Genomic DNA, 16,116 nt, shown 5'->3' on the forward strand with positions numbered 1-16,116 from the left:
AGATGGTGGTGGAATATAGTTCTGCTGCTGCTGATGGCTCACGGCGCCTCATGGATGTCCAGTTTTGAACTGCCAGATCTGTTCTGTATCTATCCCATCTAGCACAGTGGTTTTGCCACACTGATGAAGGTGTCCTCAGTGTGAAGTCGGGATTCAGTCTCCACGAGTACTGTACAGTGGTCACTCCTACCAATACTGCCATGGTCAGATGCATCTGCAAGAGGTAAATTGTTGAGGGCGAGGTTAAATCAGTTTTTACCTGCGGATTTGTACTGAGTTTCTGAATTCAAGTTGCTGATGCAAAGAAGAAACTGTGGTTGCCTCAACACTGAGTCCAAGGGTTACTAACTCAGCACTTTCCCTGACTCCACTATCACGAACACAGTTAGAGAATGGAATAGAATCATAGAAAGTTTACGGCACAGAAAGAGGCCACTTGGCCCATTGTGTCATTGATGGCCGAAAAACGATCCACTCATTCTAATCCCACCTTCCAGCATTGGATCCGTAGCTCTGCAGATTACTGCACTTGAGGTGCATATCCAGACTTCTTTTGAATGAGTTGAGGGTCTCTGCCTCAACTACCCTTTCAGGCAGTGAGTTCAGACCCCCACCACACTCTGGGTAAAAACATTTTTCCTCCTCTCCCCTCTAATCTTTCTACCAATCACTTTAAATCTATGCCCCCTAGTCAGTGACATCTCTGCTAATGTAAATAGGCATTTCGCAGCCACTCTATCCAGGCCCCTCACAGTTTTGTACATGTCAATCAGATCTCCCCTCAGATATCTCTGTTCCAAGGAGAACAACCCCAGCCTATCCAATCTTTCCTCATAGCTGCATTTTTCCTGTCCTGGCAACATCCTCGTAAATCTCCTCTGTACCCTCTCTAGTGCAATTACATCCTTTCTGTAGTGAGGTGACCAGAACTGCAAACAGTACTCAAGTTGTGGCCTAACCAATCATTTATACAGTTCCAGCATAACCTTCCTGCTCTTATATTCTATACCTTGGCTAATAAAGGAAAGGATTCCATATGCCTTATTATTATTGGTTATTTTCTACCCATCAGCCAATGTCCTATGTTACGGTCCCCGTGAAGACTACCATCAAACCAAAAGAATCAAGTTCACTGACTGACCCGAATTTCGGAAACAAAAACCAAACAGACAAGATTTCACTTTCATAAATTTTACTTTGACACTCAAACCAAAGCAACATAAATTAAACTTGAACTAACAGTCAAATCATGGTCGCGATATATATATATATGTGTGTATATATATATATAAATATATATATATATATATAAGGTTACACATTAACTATCAAATGCAACAAGGATGTATCTCACAAATCCTTTGGCAGTTCCATGAGCAGGGTGATGCCGAACCATCATAAAGTCCTTCAGGTCTTTGCACATTTCAAGTAGATCTCCAGATCTTGTCTCCCAATTTGCAAATTCTGGTTTTCACTTAATGGCAGTTTCTCGGCAATCCAATCTTCACCAACACAAGGTTCACCAAAACTGCACACCACTCTGGAAATTCTCTGGTTTTGCTCACAACAGTTCTATGATTCTATTCTATTCTCTAACCATGTCCTTGATAGCGTAGCTTCACCGGTCTCACCTTAGGCAACTCTTTAAGGCATCGAAAGCAATACTAGCAACTTGTATTTTCCAAAGGTCAGCTCTCAGTCCAGGCTCCTCTGCCTGCAGTCAAAACAACCATTTCAGCCTGCTACTTTGTCGACCATTAAAATTCCAAGCAGCCATTTTTTTTTCATTCATGTGATGTGGGCATCGCTGGCTAGGCCAGCATTTATTGTCCATCCTTAATTGCCCTTGAGAAGGTGGTGGTGAGCTGCCTTCTTGAACTGCTGCAGTCCATATGACATAAGGCCACCCACAGTGCTGTTAGGAAGGGAGGTCCAGGAGTTTGACCCAGCGACAGTGAAGGAATGGCGGGATATTCCAAGTCAGGATGGTGTGTGACTTGGAGGGGAACTTGCAGGTGGTGTTCCCATGCATTTGCTGCCCTTCTAGTTGGTCGAGGTCGCAGGTTTGGAAGGTGCTGTATAAGGAGCCTTGGTGCATTGTTGCAGTACATCTTGTAGATGGTACACACTGTGCCACTGTGCATCGGTGGCGGAGGGAGTGAATGGTGTGCCAATCAAGCGGGTTGCTTTGTCCTGGATGGTGTCGAGCTTCTTGAGTGTTGTTGGAGCTGCACCCATCCAGGCAAGTGGAGAGTATTCCATCATTGCAGATGGTGGACGGGCTTTGGGGAGTCAGGAGGTGAGTTACTCGCCTCAGGATTCCTAGCCTCTGACCTGCTCTTGTAGCCACAGTATTTACATGGCTACTCCAGTGCAGTTTCTGGTAAATGATAATCCCTAGGATGTTGATAGTGGGGGATTCAACAACTGTCATGCCATTGAATGTCAAGGGGAGATGGTTAGATTCTCTCTTGTTGGAGATGGTCATTGCCTTGCACTTGTGTGGTGCGAATGTTACTTGCCACTTCTCAGCCCAAGCCTGGATATTGTCCAGGTCTTGCTGCATTTCTACACGGACTGCTTCAGTATCTGAGGAGTTGTGAATGGTGCTGAACATAGTGCAATCATCTGCGAACATCCTCACTTCTGATCTTATGATTGAAGGAAGGTCATTGTTGAAGCAGCTGAAGATGGTTGGGGCCAAGACACTACCCTATGGAACTCCTGCAGTGATGTCCTGGAGCTGAGATGATTGACCCCCTACAACCATCTTGCTTTGCGCTAGGTATGACTCCAATCAAGGAAGAGTTTTCCCCCTGGTTCCCATTGACTTCAGTTTAGCTCGGGCTCCTTGATGCCATACTTGGTCAAATGCTGCCTTGATGTCAAGGGCAGTCACCTCACCTCTTGAGTTCAGCTTTTTTGTCCGTGTTTGAATCAAGGCTGTAATGAGGTCCGGAGCTGAGTGTCTCTGGCTGAACCCAAACTGAGTATCACTGAGCCGCTTATTGTTAAGCAAGTGTCACTTGATAGCACTGTCGATGACACTTTCCATCACTTTACTGATGAACTGCTCTGGAAGCACAAAAATCTGCAGCTCTCAACTTGTCTCTTTAAGCAACAACTGGATGTTTTTCCTTCCTTCCACTGCAGAGCTCCTCTGAAAGCTAAAACCTGAACTCCCGTCACATGTCTCTGGTACAAAAAAACTATTTTTCTGGTTCTGACCTTCCAGAACATTGAAGCTTTTGGTTTCATTTTCAAATCAGGGTCTGTCTCAAAAAAACACACTTTGAATCCAAAGTCATTGCACCTAACAGTCCCTTCAACAGGCCAGTTGTACAGAGCACAGTCTGCACATGAGGACTCCATCACACCTATTCAGTCCCAAGATTTGCTTTGAATCCTCACAGCTTGGAGTTCTGTTCAGACCTTTAACAAACGCCTCTTGGAAATCTGAGTGAAACATTGTAGGGTTTTCTAATGTCCATACGGATTGTCACTTCCCAACAGAAAATAAAGAAATTTGTCAGGCAGGACCTTCCCTATCGAAAACTGCATTGACCACTGTTTACTAGAAGTAAAGAATATGCTTTGCAGTCTTCACCATTTCAACTATTATCCGAACAACTTTATCAGTGAGTTTTAATGAGAAATGCAAGCCATGATCAGAAATTGGCTAGCTGAAAGAAGACAGAGGGTGGTGGTTGATGGCAAATGTTCATCCTGGAGTTTAGTTACTAGTGGTGTACCGCAAGGTTCTGTTTTGGGGCCACTGCTGTTTGTCATTTTTATAAACGACCTGGATGAGGGTGTAGAAGGGTGGGTTAGTAAATTTGCGGATGACACGAAGGTCGGTGGAGTTGTGGATAGTGTCGAAGGGTGTTGTAGGGTACAGAGGGACATAGATAGGCTGCAGAGCTGGGCTGAGAGATGGCAAATGGAGTTTAATGCGGAGAAGTGTGAGGTGATTCACTTTGGAAGGAGTAACAGCAATGCAGAGTACTGGGCTAATGGGAAGATTCTTGGTAGTGTAGATGAGCAGAGAGATCTTGGTATCCAGGTACATAAATCCCTGAAAGTTGCTACCCAGGTTAATAGGGCTGTTAAGAAGGCATATGGTGTGTTAGCCTTTATTAGTAGGGGGATCGAGTTTCAGAGCCACGGGGTCATGATGCAGCTGTACAAAACTCTGGTGAGGCCGCACCTGGAGTATTGCGTGCAGTTCTGGTCACCGCATTATAGGAAGGATGTCGAAGCTTTGGAAAGGGTGCAGAGGAGATTTACTAGGATGTTGCCTGGTATGGAAGGAAGGTCTTACGAGGAAAGGCTGAGGGACTTGGGGTTGTTTTCGTTAGAGAGAAGGAGGAGGAGAGGTGACTTAATAGAGACATACAAGATAATCAGAGGGTTAGATAGGGTGGATAGTGAGAGTCTTTTTCCTCGGATGAGGATGGCAAACACGAGGGGACATAGCTTTAAGTTGAGGGGTGAAAGATATAGGACAGATGTCAGAGGTACTTTCTTTACGCAGAGAGTAGTAGGGGCGTGGAACGCCCTGCCTGCAACAGTAGTAGACTCGCCAACTTTAAGGGCATTTAAGTGGTCATTGGATAGACATATGGATGTAAATGGAATAGTGTAGGTCAGATGATCGGCGCAACATCGAGGGCCGAAGGGCCTGTACTGCGCTGTAATATTCTAAAAAAAAAAAAATGACGTTGCAAACTTGCTCATGGTGTTCCTATTTTTCAGTCTTTAGTTCATCCACTGTCATCCATATGTCCTCAACTGTGCAGGTCTGAATAGTGAGTTCTGTGGAACATTGACATTGTGTAAAAGAAGTTGTTGCCAAAGCTGTTTATTTGGCTTAAAACACAGCGCACAATGGTGTAATCACAGTAAACCCATCATCACTTCCATGCAATGCCATCATAATGAAAATGATGTACGCTCCCCTTCCACAAAATAAAGAAAACTCTGTGAAGACAGTGAGTCTTTTCAAAAGGGAGGGCGTCTCTTTTGTTACAGATTTACATCTGGCAGACATTTCTATTCATGGTTGATCGAAAGAACATTTAAACTCAAGGACAGGGAAATAATAAGCTTCAGTCTGCAAGTTTTCATCAACTGATGCCACTGTAATGGTAGCTGATCACACAATTAATTCACAGTATGAAATTGTGCTTAAGGTGAATGCAGCCAATTTTATTACCTTCATCTTTTGAGGAAGACTTCTGTTCGTTCAAGAAATCTGTCAGTTCTTCTCCTGATTCTTTCCTCTCTGCAAGGAATTTTAATCTCATATTAGTAAACTGACACTGGAATCACCGAGTCACAGAAGGAGGTATGAGAACATATGACCTAAATCTTGGTCAAAGAGGTGGATTTTTAGCAGCACCTTAAAGGAGGAGGGAAAGATGGAGAGGCAGAGAGGGTTAGTGAGGGAATTCCAGAGTTTAGTCAGCTGAAGGCCTGGCTGCCAATGATGGGGTGCAGGAAATGGGCAAGAGGTCAGAATTGGAGGAGCACAGAGTTATCGGATGGATGCAGGGCTGGAGGAAGTTACAGGGATAGGGAATGGTGAGGCCACGCATAGATTTGAATGAATTTTAAGCATTTTAAATCTAAGGCATTGCTGGGTCAGGAGCCAATGTAGGCCAGTTTGGTGCAAGTTAAGATACTGACAGCAGAGTTTTGGATGAACTGAGGTAAACAAAGGGCGGAAGATGGAAGACCAGCCAGAATAGCATTGGAATAGTCCTGGCTCGAGGTCACACAAATACTGATGAGGGTTTCAGCAGCAGATGAGTTGAGCAGGCCAAAAACAGGTGATATTACAGAAGTTTAAATAGGGGTTCTTCATGATGGAGAGGGCATGGGGTAGAAAACTCAGATCAGGATTAAATATGACATTGAGTTTGCAAACAGTCTGGTTCAGACTTAGACAATTTCCAGGGCAAGGGATGAAGTCAGTAGCAAGAGAATGGAGTTTATGATGGGGTCCAAAGACAATGGCTTCTGTCTTCCCAATATTTAACTGGAGGAAATTTCTGCTCATCTACAGGATGTTGGAAAAGCAGCATGACATGTCAGATGCAATGGAGGGGTTGAGAGAGGTGCTGGTGAGGTATAGCTGTGTGTCTTCAGTGTACATGTGGAACCTGATATGTTTTTGGATGATGTCACCAAGGGATAGTAGATAGATGAGAAATAGGAGGGGACCAAGCATAGGTACTTGGGGGACATCAGAGGTAACAGTGCAGGAGCAGGAAGAGAAGCCATTCCAGGCAATTCTCTGGCTATGACTAGATAACCAGAAAAACAGAAAACACTGGAACTACACAGCAAACTTGTGATGATCTATCAAGAAAAAACTGGAGCTATTGCTTCAGTTATTAGACCTATCATCAGAACAAAAAGACCTATTGTGTGTTTGAAACACTCTGAGGGTAATTTTCACAAAAAGCTTTCGGTACTAAAGAGCCTTTGGTATGATCAAGAAGAGTTCTTAAGCTGAAATGGTGATTTAGCCCACGCTCAGTCTAAGACATCATCTTGGTAAAGGGGTTGAAGTTTGCGCTAGGAACGGCCGCCGGGAGGATCATTAACCAGCTAATTGCCATTTGAGATATCTGTTAGTGCTCATTAATGAGGCTGCACAGCATGTTGGTGCCTCATGCATGACCTAATGGCCTCTCCCAATAACAAAGTTATTGCACAAAATAGGAGCTCAATGTATTGGGGGTAATGTGGTGTCATGGATTGAGGACTGGCTAACACACAGAAGGCAGAGAGTTGGGATTAATGGGTCTTTTTCAGGTTGGAAAGCCATAACTAGTGGAGTGCCACAAGGATCAGCCCTAGGGCCTCAGCTATTTACTATCTATATTAATGACCTAGAGGAAGGGACAGAGCGTAGTGTATCCAAATTTGCAGACGATACAAAAATAGGTGGGAAGACATGTTGCAATGAGGACACAAAGAATCTACAAAGGGACATAGGTCGGTTAAGTGAGTGGGCAAAAGCTAGGCAGATGGAATTCAATGTGGGAAAGTGTGATGTCATCCACTTTGGTAGAAAGAGTAAAAAGGCAGATTATTATTTAGGTGGAGAAAGACTATAAAATACTGCAGGACAGCAGGATCTGGGTGTTCTTGTACATGAAACACAAAAAGTTAGCATGCAGGTGCAGCAAGTAATTAGGAAGGCAAATGGAATTTTGGCCTTTATTGCTAGGGTGTTAGAATTTAAAAATAGGGAAGTCTTGTTACAACTGTACAGGGTGTTGGTGAGGCCACACCTGGAGTACTGTGTACAGTTTTGGTCCCCGTAGTTAAAGAAGGATATACTAGCATTAGAGGCAGTTCAGAAAAGGTTCACTAGGCTGATTCCTGGGATGAAGGGGTTGTCTTATCAAGAACGGCTAAACAGGTTAGGCCTTTATTCATTGGAGTTCAGAAGAATGAGAGGTGATCTTATTGAAACATATGAGATTTTAAGGGGGCTTGACAAGGTAGATGTTAAGAATATGTTTCCACAAGTGGGGGAATTGGGGAAATAGGGGACATAATTACAGAATAAGGGGGCACACATTTAAAACTGAGATGCGAAGGAATTTCTTCTCTCAGAGGGTGGTGAATCTCTGGAATTCTATACCTGAGAGAGTTGTGGAGGCTAGGTTACTAAATTTATTTAAGGAGGAGGGAGATAGATTTTTGAAATCTCGGGGAGTCGAGGATTATGCGGAACAGGCCCGAAAGAGGAGTTGAGGCCTGGCTCAGATCTGCCATGATCTTATTGAATGGCGGGGCAGGCTTGAGGGGCTGAATGGCCTACTCCTGCTCCTATTTCTTATGTTTAAACAGCTGAATAGGATTAAGTAAATTGTTGCTGTGCTACATTTTGAAGTTCCCTTGCGGCTGACTATTTAAAGAGGAGTTTTAAAGGGCATCGGGAGACATTCTGGGACACCTTGTCAAGGCTTCACTAAATCTATCAACAATTATTCTGGAAATTCTCTGAGGATTTCACCTAAAAACAGCAAGTGCTGTGCTACTCTACCTTATAGTCATCAGGAAAAAGGGAGCACTTGGTCATGGGACTCTTGCTAGGGGTACCTCTTGCTCTAAATGAAGAATAAAAGGAGGATATGAGGACAGGCAAAGCAGCACTAGCTGCTGCAGGGAGATGGACAGGAGGGTGAGGAGGGTGAGATGAACTCCTTCCCGACGGTGGTCAGGGACATCCCTCCTCCTCTGGTCCTCCTCCATTACAATCTCCAGTGACACATCTGAGAACTCATGCATCCTCTCACCGGGTCCCTGAGTGTGTCACTGATTGTCAGCCAGCCCACTCCATACCTTTAGCAAAGAGCTCTGTAAAAATGGTGTTTAATCAGCACTTGAGATGTGTGCGAAACCTGCAGGTGTTTGTTTTCGCACCTCCAGGCAAGTTCAAATCATGGTAACCAGCAATTAGGACCAAAATTGTGTGTGAAAACCAAGCTTTCAAACAGATGTGTCTTATTAGCACAGCACCCATTTAGCGTTTGTTTTCACCCATTGGCCAAAATAATCCCTGCAGTCTTTAGTAGGAGCTGATGTTAATGAGGTGTGAAATCTTGGGAGTATGGTGGAGTTTTGATTGGAATCTTTGTTACAACTGTTGACAATCTCTGTTACCTTGGAAAACGAAAGAAGATTCTAATAGACTGAAGGGTTCTTCTTCATTTTCGTAATTTTCTGTAACGAGATTGAATTTCATATTCATAAGGCAACATTGGAATCACGAATACTTAGTCAAAAATAAGTTCTCTCAGATATTGCCTCATCCATATTGCATTGATCAAAACAGTGTGGCATATCCTTTGTAATCATCACTAGTTCCACCATGAAAACTGAATCACCAGCTGGAATTTTAAGCATCCCGCAGGAGCGGGCTGCTGTGGGGGGGAGGGGGCCGGTCATAAAATTGAGTGGGAGGTGGAGGGGGCTATTCCCGACACCTCCCCTCTCCTGTTGCAATTTTATGAGGGGCAGTGGCGCTGAGAAACAGCCCGCCCATCCCAGGCCAATCAAGGCCCTTAAGTGTCCAATTAACTGCAACTTAAGAGCCGCTTTCTCCTGCCGCGAGTATTTCACCAGAGGCGGGCGGATGGCTCAGGCCCTCCAGGAGGCTTCCAAGTAAAACCTGGCAGCCTCCTTGCGGACTGGGGGAGCCCTCATGATTGGACATCCTGTGCCCCACGGAGGGCCCCCTCACGGCTCAACCGAACACCCAACACTCCCCCCTCACCCCCCAACTAAGCCCCCCCCCCACCTTGCCATGCCGGGCCCCAGCCGATTGTCTCCGGCAAGATCCCAAACCTTACCTTGTTTCCGGGGCTGACATCCCACTTGCTGCTGTAGCTGGCTGCTGTCCTAGCAGTGGCCACTGCTCCCGGTGGTACTGCTGGGACAGAGAGCTGACAGCCGCTGATTGGTCGGCAGCTCGTCTAGGCGAGACATTCTGCCTCAGATGGGTGGAAGTCTCACCCGAGGCCAATTAAGTGCCTGGGGAGCGTAAGATCCTGGCATGACCCAGTGGAGGCAGGCTCGCCCTGACTTTTTGGCCGATGGGTGGGCCACCCACCCAATGTAAATTTCTGGCCACTAACCTTCTCTCAGTTCATGATGCAGTCATTGGTTGTTTTGTCATAGAGAATGTTTTTAATAACCAGACTGAAGGAACGTGGAGTTACAGGAAAACCTTTCTTCTTTTGCACTCTTCAAAAGTAACCTTGGAATATTTTACACCAATTCAGATTTGCTACTATGACTAAAAGGGACTGCAGACTGGAGAGAAAGCTGGACCACAAACATGGTCCTGCAGATTAAAGATAGTGATATGAGGAGAAATATTAGCTGAGTGGCTTATGTTAGGGTCTATGCTTCAGGTGTCTCAATGTGTGTTTGTATCATGTCACTTGCAAGTCATATCATTGTGCTGCAATTAATTTAAGATTATTTCTGCAATTAATTCATGGCTATTTGTGCTCCACTTCCTCCTTCTAGATGCAACTATTCCCATGTTCTACTGGCTGTCCTCCCATCCTCCACATTCTGTAAATTTCAGCTCATCCAAAAGTGTCCATATCTCCTATCCAGCACTACATATATAAGAACATAAGAACTAGGAGCAGGAGTAGGCAATTCAGCCCCTCGAGCCTGCTCCGACATTCAATACGATCATGACTGATCTCATCTCGGCCTCAACTCCACTTTCCTGCCCATTCTCCAAAACCCTTCAACCCTTTACTAATTAAAAATCTGTCTATTTCCTCCTTAAATTTACTCAATGTCCTGGCATACACCGCACTCTGGGGTAATGAATTCCACAGACTCCCGACCCTTTGAGAGAAGTAATTTCTCCTCATCTCTGTTTTAAATCTGCTACCCCTTATCCTAAATCTATGACCTCTTGTTCTAGATTGCCCCACCAGAGGAAACATCCTCTCTATGTCTACTTTGTCAATCCTCTTAATCATCTTATATACCTCAATTAGATCTCCTCTCATTCTTCTAAACTCGAGAGAGTAAAGGCCTAAACTGCTCAATTTCTCTTCATAAGACAAACCCCTCATCCCTGGAATCAATCTAGTGAACCTCCTCTGAACTGCCTCCAATGCAACTACATTCCTCCTCAAGTAAGGGGACCAACACTGTATGCCTTCCTTATTACCTGCTGCACCTACATACTAGTTTTCTGCGATTCATGCACGAGGACACCCAGATCCCTCTGCACTGAAGTACTCTGAAGTTTCTCTCCATTTAGATAATAATTTGACTTTCTATTCCTCCGACTAAGATGGATAACCTCACAATTATCCACGTTAAACTCCATCTGCCAAATTTTGGCCCATTCACCTAACCTATCCTTATCCATTTGTAAATTTCTTATTTCTTTATTGCAACTTACTATCCCACCAATTTTAGTGCATTCTGAAAATTTGGCTATAGTACCTTCTATCCCTGCATCCAAGTCATTAATATAGATTGTAAATAGTTGGGGCCCGAGGACCGAAGCCTGTGGCACCCCACTAGTTACATCTTGCCAACCAGAAAAAGACCCATTTATCCCGACTCTCTGTTTTCTGTTGGTTAGCCAATCCTCTATCCAAGCTAATAAATTGCCCCTAACCCCATGTGATCTTAACTTGTGTATTAACCTTTCGTGCATCACTTTATCAAATGTCTTCTGGAAGTCCAGATATACTACATCTACAAGATCCCCATTATCCACTTTAATTGTGACATCTTCAAAGAACTCTAGCAAATTAGTCAAACACTATTTACCCTTCATAAAATCATGCTGACTCTGATGGATTGCGTTTTAACTTTCTAAATGTCCTGTTATTACTTCCTTAATAATGGATTCTAACAATTTCCCAACGACAGATATTAAACTAACAGGTCTATAGTTTCCTACTTTCTGCCTCCCTCCCTTTTTGAATAAGGGCGTTATATTAGCATTTTTCCAATTCACTGGAACCTTTCCCACATCCAGGGAATTTTGGAATATTATAACCAATGGATCCACTATCTCCACTGCCACTTCCTTTAAGACCCTAGGATGCAGGCCATCAGGCTCTGGGGACTTGTCTGCCTTCAATCCCAATAGTTTGCTCAGTACTTTTTCCCTAGTGATGATTTTTTTAAGCCCCTGCCTTTCTATAACCTCTGCATTATTTGTTACTATTGGAATGGTACTAGTGAAAACTATGAAAACTGAGGTAAAATACTGAGTTAGTGTCTCCGCCTTTTCTGTATTCCCCACAATTAACTCCCCAGTCTCATCCTCCAAGGGACCAACATTCACTTTAGCTACTCTCTTCCCTTTTATATGCTTATAGAAGCTTTTGCTGTCCATTTTTATATTTTGCACTAGTTTTCTTTCATAATTTACCTTTGCTCTTTTTATTACTTTTTTAGTAACCCTTTGCTGATCTTTAAAAGTTTCCCAATCTTCCAGCCTGCCACTGGCCTTTTCAATATGGTATGCCTAAGTTTTTGTCTTTATGTTATCCTTAACTTCCTTGCTTAGCCATGAATGTTTTTTCCCTCTCTTACAATATTTCTTCCTCTCTGGAATATATTATAGTTGGGAGGAATTGAATATCTCCTTAAATATCTGCCACTGCTCATCAACTGTCCTACCTCTTAGTCTTCCTGCCCAGTCCACTAGGGCCAAATCTGGCTTCATGCCGAAGTAATTACCTTGATTTAACTCTAGAACACTAGTGTGGGACTCCATTTTCTCGCCCTCAAACTGAATTTGAAATTCTCGCATGCAATGATCACTCTTCCCTCGAGGATCTTTAACTATGAAATCATTAATTAATCCCACCTCATTACTCAATACCAAATCTAGAATAGCCTGCTCCCTGGTTCCACAACATATTGCTCCAAAAAACAATCTCTAATACATTCAATGAACTCTCCCTCGAGGCTACCCTTGCCAATTTGATTAATCCAGTCTATATGCATATTAAAATCACCCATGATTATTGCTGTACCTTTCTTACAAGCCCCCAGTATTTCCTGGTTAATACTGTGTGCCAGGTAGGTGAGCTCATGGACAGGACGTCAGAAATGCTCCATCCATCAATATTGGCGACCATGCTCTGGAAGTGGTTCAAGAGTTCACCTACCTAGCTCAACTATCACCAGTAACCTGTCACTTGATGCAGAAATCAACAAGCGCATGGGAAAGGCATCCGCTGCTATGTCCAGACTGGCCAAGAGGGTGTGGGAAAATGGCACATTGACAAGGAACACAAATGTCCGAGTGTTTCAAGCCTGTGTCCTTAGTACCTTGCTTTACGGCAGCGAGGCCTGGACAACGTATGTCAGCCAAGAGCGATGTCTCAACTCATTCCATCTTCGCTGCCTTCGGAGAATCCTTGGCATCAGGTGGCTGGACCGTATCTCCAACGCAGAAGTCCTCGAGGCGGCCAACATCCCCAGCATATACACTCTACTGTCCAGCGGCGCTTGAGATGGCTTGGCCATGTGAGCCGCATGGAAGATGGCAGGATCCCCAAGGACACATTGTACAGCGAACTCATCACTGGTATCAGACCCACCGGCCGTCCATGTCTCCGCTTCAAAGACATCTACAAAAGCGACATGAAGTCCTGTGACATTGACCACAAGTCATGGGAGTCAGTTGCCAGTGATTGCCAGAGTTGGCAGACAGCCATAAAGGTGGGGCTAAAGAGTGGCGAGTCGAAGAGACTTAACAGTTGGCAGGAAAAAAGACAGAAGCGCAAGGAGAGAGCTAACTGTGTAACTGCCCGGACAACCAATTTTATCTGCAGCACCTGTGGAAGAGTCTGTCACTGTAGACTTGGCCTTTATACCCACTCCAGGCGCTGCTTCACAAACCACTGATCACCTCTGGGCACTAACCCATTGTCTCTCGGGCCAAAGAGGCCAAAGAAGACTGTGTCCTACTAAGGAACTACAGTTTGGAGACCTATAGATTACTCCCACAAGGGTCTTCTTTCCCTTGCTATTTCTTATTTCTACCCAGATTGATTCTACGTCTTGATCTCCAGTGCCTATATCATTTCTCACTACAGCACTGATCTCTTCCTTTACTAACAAAGCTACACCCCCTTCTTTTCCTTCTTGCCTAACCTTCCGAAATACTGAGTACACTTGGATATTTAATTCCCAAACCTGGTTTCCCTGCAACCACGTCTCAGTAATCACCACTAAATCATACCCATTCGTCTCTATTTGCGCTGTTAACTCATTAATGTTATTTTGAATGCTTTGTGCATTCACATACAAAGACTTTAAGTTTGCTCTATTATCAAATTTCCCTACTTTGTACGATTCCTTGGTGCAATATGACGTTCACAGGTTCTGTAGCTACCTTTTATTTTCTGGTAATAATCAGCCTCATCACTGACCTGCACTCCTTTAACTTTGACTTCCTAATTTTCCATGCAACTGAACCCTCCACCCCACTATTTAGTTTAAAGCCCTATCTACAGCCCTAGTTATGCAATTTGCCAGGACTCTGGTCCCAGCAAGATTCAAGTGGAGCCCGTCCCATCGGAACAGTTCCCTCCTTCCCCAGTACTGGTGCCAATGTCCCATGAATTCAAACCCATTCCTCCCACACCAATCTTTGAGCCATGCATTTACCTCTTTAATCTTATTGACCCTGTGCCAATTAGCTTGTGGCTCAGGTAGTAATCCAGAGATTATTACCTTTTTGGTTCTGCTTTTTAATTTAGCCCCTAGCTGCTCATATTCCCTCAGCAGAATCTCTATCCTCGTTCTATCAATATCGCTGGTACCTACATGGACCACGACAACTGGAGCCCTTGCAGTGTTCTGCTCATTCACACACAAGACCTTGCAGAGCTCCCCCATTCACACACAATCCCCTCGCAGAGCTGCCCCCATTCACACACAAGCCTCTTGCACTGTTCCCCCCGTTCACACAAAAGACCCTTGCAGAGCTCCCCCCATACACATACAAGCCCCTTGCAGAGTTCTCTCTGTTCACACACAAGCCCCTTGAAGAGCTCCCCCCATTCACACACAAGCCCCTTGTAGTGTTCCCTTTGTTCACACACAAGCCCCTTGAAGAGCTCCCCCCATTCACACACAAGCCCCTTGTAGTGTTCCCTTTGTTCACACGCAAGCCCTTTGAAGAGCTCCCCCCATTCACATACAAGCCCCTTGCAGAGTTCCCTCGGTTCACATACAAGCCTCTTGCAGAGTTCCCTCTGTTCACACACAAGCCCCTTGCAGAATTCCCTCTGTTCACACACAAGCCCCTTGAAGTGCTCCCCCCATTCACATACAAGCCCCTTGCAGAGTTCCCTCTCTTCACATACAAGCCCGTTAGAAACTCAGCATAACGGCAATGGCTGCTGTAATCCCCACTTTCCCAGTGCTACTCTGGTTAGGTTCTTTACCGCCACCAAAGACTCGTGCCTCAGTGGTGCCAGCTTTTCAAAATCACGAAACTGAAGGCACGTGAGTGCTGCTTGTTGAGCACAAAATTGAGAAACCTTCATTGGATCGCAGTGAAGGAGACTCAGATTTATTTAAGCAGCATTTAAATTGTGTTACTCTGTCAGTACCACCATGGGACCTCACTCCTTTGACAAAATCGGCACACTGCGATAAGGCACCAAGTTTCATGGCGGACGTTTCTGTCGAGATTCACCGCCACCCCGCCCCCTCCCCCCAGGCCTCTGACAAGAGAACAAAATTCATCCCTCTGTTACCAGACTCGAAATCCAGAGTGGATTGCTGATCTGTGTATGAGTTCAAATCCCACCATGGCAGCTGGGGAATTTACATTTCGTTAATTAAGTAAATCTGTAATAAAAGAAACTAATGTCAATAATGGTGACCATGAAGCTATCGGATTGTCATCTGGTTCACTAATGTCCTTTAGGGAAGGAAATCTGCCGTCCTTGCCCTGTCTGGCCTATCGCAAACCCACACCAATGTAGTTGATTAGATTAGATTAGAGATACAGCACTGAAACAGGCCCTTCGGCCCACCGAGTCTGTGCCGAACATCAACCACCCATTTATCCTAATCCTACACTAATCCCATATTCCTACCAAACATCCCCACCTGTCCCTATATTTCCCGACCACCTACCTACACTAGTGACAATTTATAATGGCCAATTTACCTATCAACCTGCAAGTCTCTTTTGGCTTGTGGGAGGAAACCGGAGCACCCGGAGAAAACCCACGCAGACACAGGGAGAACTTGCAAACTCCACACAGGCAGTACCCGGAATCGAACCCGGGTCCCTGGAGCTGTGAGGCTGCAGTGCTAACCACTGATTCTTAACTGTTCTCTGAAATTGTCTGGAAAGCCGCTCAGTTGTCAAGAAGGCAGCTCGCCACTGCCTTCTCAAAGGGCAATTAGGGATGGGCAATAAATGCTGACCTCACCCGTAATGCCCACATCCTGTAAATGAATATTTAATAAAAAACACTTCTTACACCAAGTTTTTTGATCATCCTTCCTAATAGCACCTTTTACTTGGCATCTGTTTCTTTGATTACACACCTGCGAAAGGCCCAT

At 44.7% G+C, this 16,116-nt stretch overlaps 1 protein-coding gene across 1 annotated transcript in view; it reads right to left on the reverse strand.

Moving 5' to 3' along the window:
• LOC137375508 (uncharacterized) overlaps nucleotides 1–16,116 on the reverse strand; it is a 177,666-nt gene that overhangs the window by 16,805 nt on the left and 144,745 nt on the right. The window contains exons 7-8 of the mRNA XM_068042881.1: nucleotides 8,686–8,745; nucleotides 5,216–5,284 (exon numbers count right to left, since the gene is read on the reverse strand). Coding sequence (XP_067898982.1) covers nucleotides 5,216–5,284; nucleotides 8,686–8,745 — 129 coding nt within the window. The remainder of the gene's footprint in view (nucleotides 1–5,215; nucleotides 5,285–8,685; nucleotides 8,746–16,116) is intronic.

Source organism: Heterodontus francisci, chromosome 11 (assembly GCF_036365525.1).
Source record: "Heterodontus francisci isolate sHetFra1 chromosome 11, sHetFra1.hap1, whole genome shotgun sequence".
NCBI lineage: Eukaryota > Metazoa > Chordata > Chondrichthyes > Heterodontiformes > Heterodontidae > Heterodontus > Heterodontus francisci.